Here is a 5,584-nt window from a genome sequence, read left to right on the forward strand (position 1 = left end):
CGCGTACTTTGCTGACAAACACTTTAATTTGCTGGAGTTGTAACTTCGGTCTCTAGACTTTCGCATAGGAATACGATTAATAACTGTTTATTTAAGTAATACTCGGTAGTTAATTAGTTCGCATTAGAAATCGATATTATTGCTATTTGTAATGAATATTTATGACTAGTTTGTTTATTGAGTTCAGCCAATTATCGTCCGCTTGAATGCTTCGTGCGTTAGCTACGGGCAAAGAAACTCAAGTATTGACGTCGATGGAAGGAAATTGCAGCTGAATTATAGTGCTTGTCTTATAGTCGAATTATGAGGCAAAGAGACTGATTTATGGTGAATTCGCCACTTCGTCTTCAATCTTTAATTTCTTTAGTTGGAATGCCCATCTTCTTGGGATGATAGCAAAGCTTTGTGTCAGAAAGGAGTGAGCCGGCTTCATTGCGGTAACAAAATCAGAAGTTTTGTTTGTTCTATGACAAAATTGTGGTAAAAATTTGCTTCTTTTCAAATAGAAGTGATTAATTATACGTTGTTCGTCGTTTTAACTTCAGCGAAGATCAGTCGATCAACGTTTGGACAACTTGTGGCACGATGGAGCATTTATATTCATGAAGTTTATATGATCAAGGATTATTGATATATATGGTAACGTTTTCACAATGGCTGCTTCGGAGAATCAGTCTGTCTTTGACGATTTCACCGAGAATCTGCCCAGGGCAAAACGCGATTTGGTTTTGCGTTTCGTGAAGGATCAAGAAGCTCTTCAAACTTCCCAGGTGGATTTGAAAATCGTTGACGATGAAATTCTCGACTTAATCGAATCAGCCTTTGTTGCCAAGGGCGAAGATACAAAGGTAAATTGCTCCGATGAGGACAAAAGTCTGGCCGATCATAAAATTAAACGACCTTTAACGCGTCAATTGTCGAACTTAAACTTGGACCATGGAAACACGACCAACACTCCGATAGAAGCGATCTTCGCACCTCGTCCTCCGTCGGGACGACCTCGCGCCCGTACGCGTTCGTCGTCAAGGAAAGTAGCAAGTCAGTGTTCGGTCGACTACTCCGACGAACAGAATCGGACAGAAGCTCAGAAAACTGAGTCTTTGCATTATCGCTCTCGGGATGTCATCAATCGGGAATCTAAAGAAACAAGGGAATTAAACATCTCGTCGAAAACTTCCAGCTCCGATGACACGGAATCGAGAACTAACTTAAAATTATCCTGGCCGGCGGCACAGCAATGCTTTTCGAGAAAAAATTTCGTCCCCCTACAAAAGCAGTTAGTTTGCGAAGGTGAGGACGTTTCGGACTACTACCGTTCGCCCTTAGAGAACTCTTCTGAAGTTCTCCGGCCTCAATCAAGCCAAAGCTTACAGCGTATTAAACCCGAAGAAATCCTTACCGGTAGAATATCGTCTGCCAGCGGAGGTGATCGACTAACATGCAACGCGTCTTCGCTGACAAAATCCGCCTTGTACGCAAAGAAACTTCACAAGTGCTCCCGAGGAAGAACGTATATTAATTTCAACAGACTCGACGCGCAGGTAGCATTCGAGAGGCCGCTTGGGTTGGAACATGTGCATCCATCAGATATACCTCTTTATCGAAGTAGTTCCGCGGCTTCTTCCAACGCCCCTTACGCCTTTGTTCATGTGCCCCCCATTGGAAGAGAAGGGCCGGCGCCTTCAAGTAGTTAGATACGACCTTATGGTTGCTCGTAAGCACGTCAGGAAACCAAAAAGAGTTTGGAAAAAAAAATTAAAACCTATTTCCAAGTGGCTACACTCAGAATTTTCAAAACTCACTTGCTTTCTCACTTGAAGGTTTTTAGACAAACCATACGGATTTTTAAGTTATTTAAATTATTGGTCATTTTTGGTCGGGATATTTCAGTTTGGGACACTCGTGATGTTCTAAGTTTTTCGTGCGAAAATCGTTCACAATGCGATAGTTTGAAATGTTCCAGAGCAAGTGTACAAAATGCCATAATTCGTGTCCTCCACTGTTTACATTGGAAGTTCATATCTGATTTTAAATAAATTATGTGATTTTGATCATGTTGCTTGGAATGAACCAGTGTTTGAAAACGTTACCTGCTGTGTAAGAGTGACCAGTTCCTGAAAAAAAGACGTTATTTGAGAATATTAGAAAAAAAACAGGGTTTTTGCTTCTTCCTTTTTTCGTTATTATCAGAAAAGGCAGGTTAAATTCGCTGTCTTCGCGAAGCTCTTGCGAATTTGTTTACGTGTTCAGTACTGTCTTCTCCGCACCGGCATATTGTTCTATATTGCTTTGAGTAAGCTTGATTTTGTTATAATTGTCGAAGTTAAGTTAATACAAGACGTTTTGGTAGTCTAAGGCTGCGTTCACACTTGGTGCCCGAGTACGGTGCCCGAGAACGATTCTTGATGGGCACTAATGTGAACACACACTTTTTTCAAGTGCCCACTCCAGAATTCGGGCACGGTGCCCGTGCCCGAGTACAAGGTCTCGACCTTGTACTCAGGCACTGAACTGGGCATCAACATATCGGGTACCTAGTGTCTGAACACAGCACCATTTTGTGCCGGTGCCCGGGCACAAGTGCTCGGGCACCAGGTGTGAACACAGCCTAAGGCGTTGGAGAACGGGACGACAGCAAAACTATGGTTAATGAAACATCGTACGTGTATTATGGTGCTAGTCATGCGTGATGCATGCACGTGCGTTGGCAGGGACTTTCAGATATACAACGTCGACGAAAACGTCACCTCAAAATATAACTTTGCACTGTAGACCTCTCTCATAATGGCGGCGAACTTGTTCTTTTGATTTAGTGGTAATAAGCCTTTATAGCCTCGCTACGACGAGCAGATTTCAAAAGAATTTTTGTTTCAAAATGAGGGCAGTAGGTTTAATTAACATAAATACAAAAAATGTAAAAGTGGTCACCACTTAAGCCCCATTTACACCAGCAAGTTTTCCTTGTGAAGTTTTCCTTGCATGCTAGTTTTTGAATGAACAAGGACACTTGTCAAGGAAAAACTTGTCAAGGACGATAAAATTATTTGCTAGTGTAAATTACTTGTCAAGTGTACTTGTCAAGGAAAACTTGTCATATTTTTCATTTACACTACCAAGGAAAACTTGTCAAGGAAAACTTGCAAGTGTGTACAGTCGGCAAGTTTTCCTTGACAAGGCGGAAAACTTGCTAGTGTAAATGAGGCTTTATGAAAACAACAACAATTTTATTCTCTACTTGCACAAATCCCATAATACACAATCCAAAGGCATTGTTTTCGATTTCTCTTGGGACATCTTCATGTCTCAGGAGAAATTGCAAACAACGATTATTTAAAATTTTGCGGGGTAAAAGAGGTGTATTATGGGATTTACGCAAGTGGAGAATTACCTTGTGTAAATGGAAAGAAAAGATTTACAAATATGTAGAGGGAACAGAAATGAGAACAAAGTACTCAGAAGTACCAAGAAGCTAATCTAGCTGAGTGGACGAAGTATCCTAAAATAAATTGGATACGAGCGGTTTCAGGGTTACCCAAAGAATGCTCACGTTGTCGTCAAAACCTCTTACGTCTCTGTGATGCAGAGTAGCGCAAAAATATGCGCTTAAATTCGTGCTGCAAGTGCACGATTTTTTTCTACTTTTAACCAGTGATATTCTTGTTTTGTGGGCGTTGTCGTTTGTTAAACTCCCTAATATGCTGCACGGTCCACGTTCCGGTGTTTCTTCCCACCCAACACGAGCGCACTGAGTTGTTAGTCTGTGCCCTCAAAGACCCGATTTTGTTCATTCAGCGCCAAGAATGTCGAACTCCGGCTGCTTCCGTTGGGACAAGTCCGGCCGTGAGCCCGCGAATCAGTGTGCAGTGATTGTCATTTTCTTGGGGTGGGAAGCTGCGGTGGGCCCCCAAGGGGACAAACTCAGGCCCTGGTTCTTTTTTAGTTCATGTAATACACCTGTCTTCGGAAGTGCTTGGATTTCACATCCCAGTCTGTTATAAAGAACCAGACCAGCTCCATGCAGACACTCGTTGACGAACCCGTGCAGAAGTCGGACGCTGGTGGATTTCAATTAAATGTAGCTGAATGTAAAGTGTTTTAAAGTTATTCCGTAATTCCTACTCCCTTCTGCCGTAGAAGGGAGAATGGATCCCATAAACACTCACGTATTCCGGAACTGCATGGTCAAACTCGTTATTTTGGTGCTCATGAAGAGAATCTCTACTCATTGGAACGCTCGTGAGCAATAGGCGACCATAATACTCTTTGTTTGCCCTCCAAATTTTGCATGAGCATTTTTTAGATTTTATCTTGGGACCATTGTAAGTCCCAAAAGAAACTGGAAACAATGCTTATGTAAAATCTTGGAAGGCGAACAAACATTATTGTGGTATTTTTGAAAGTGGCCTATAGCTGAACTGTTGTGAGGAACAGATGTGATGCGTGCAACATAGGGAATATATCTGTTTACAGATATTGCTTTTGTTATTCAAATGTGCCAGCCACAGGAACAAAAGATCCTTTGTTTCGACAGCCAGTGAGGCTCTGGTTGGCGCATTAATGACAATAGGTGACGTCAACGATATCTTCCCTATAGTGGCAAAATTAATTTTTGTAATCAACTCCTGTGTTTTTGACAACTTGTAAAAACATCTTTCGTGATGAAAAAAATTTTTTGGGGGAAACCGTCTCATTGCGTAAAGGAAGTAAACTGCATTTCTGAAGTGCTCTTAAAAAATTATCTTTTGACGGAGTTTGAGCGAGTTATTCCATGGCCCACGTGATCGCCATAAAATAAAATGGATCATGTAAGTAAGTAAGTCATCGCAGTAATCATTAAAAAACTATAGAACGATGTAAGATACAAAAGGCACAACAGGACAAGGTTAAAACGGATTGTGATATATTTGGTATAATGTTGTTGATTTGCGCATACCGGAGACGGATGATGAACACGCCAAACACCTACGCCTTTTACGAGCCCTCCCCGCACAGAAGATGACCCTCTGGGACACCGTGTGAGTCCTTTTTCCCAACAAGTCCAGAAGTGGATCGATCTCAACCAGCACTTCTCGGTGGATCACATCTTGCGCACTGCCCAAGACTGAGTCAGTTGGAGACGGCTTACTGACAATCTCGACCCCAGAGCTCTTCTCTTGACTGAGGGAGAGAAGAGCTCTGGGGAACTCTGAAACAAAGTGTCTTCTCGTTGGTTTTCTTGAAGAACAATCAAAAGCGTCTCTAATATACCACTTTCATAAATGGCGACCACTTTTACATTCTTGTGTCTTGTTGTCAATTAGACCTACTGACCTCATTTTGAAACAAAAATTCTTTTGAAATTTGCTCGTCGTAGCGAGGCTAGTAAGGCTTATTAGCATTAACACAAAAGAATATTTTATTTGGCCGCCATTATGAAAGAGGTCTATTGGTACATTCCAATCTCGACCTCAGAGCTCTTCTCTTGACTGAGGGAGAGAAGAGCTCTGGGGAACCTTGAAACAAAGTGTCTTCTCATTGGTTTTCGTAAAGAACAATCAAAAGCGTCTCCCATTGGTGCATTCATGTTAGCACGAGGAGTGAGCAG

At 41.9% G+C, this 5,584-nt stretch overlaps 1 protein-coding gene across 1 annotated transcript; it reads left to right on the forward strand.

The window, feature by feature from the left end:
- The first annotated feature begins 212 nt into the window (after positions 1 to 212).
- LOC138026664 (uncharacterized) lies at positions 213 to 2,051 on the forward strand. The gene is made up of 2 exons (XM_068874100.1): positions 213 to 437; positions 546 to 2,051. Exon 2 carries the CDS (start codon positions 654 to 656, stop codon positions 1,692 to 1,694), a length of 1,041 nt encoding a protein of 346 aa, XP_068730201.1. The 5' UTR covers positions 213 to 437; positions 546 to 653; the 3' UTR covers positions 1,695 to 2,051.
- The last annotated feature ends 3,533 nt before the right edge of the window (positions 2,052 to 5,584 follow it).

Source organism: Montipora capricornis, chromosome 12 (genome assembly GCF_036669925.1).
Source record: "Montipora capricornis isolate CH-2021 chromosome 12, ASM3666992v2, whole genome shotgun sequence".
In the NCBI taxonomy this organism is placed as follows: domain Eukaryota; kingdom Metazoa; phylum Cnidaria; class Anthozoa; order Scleractinia; family Acroporidae; genus Montipora; species Montipora capricornis.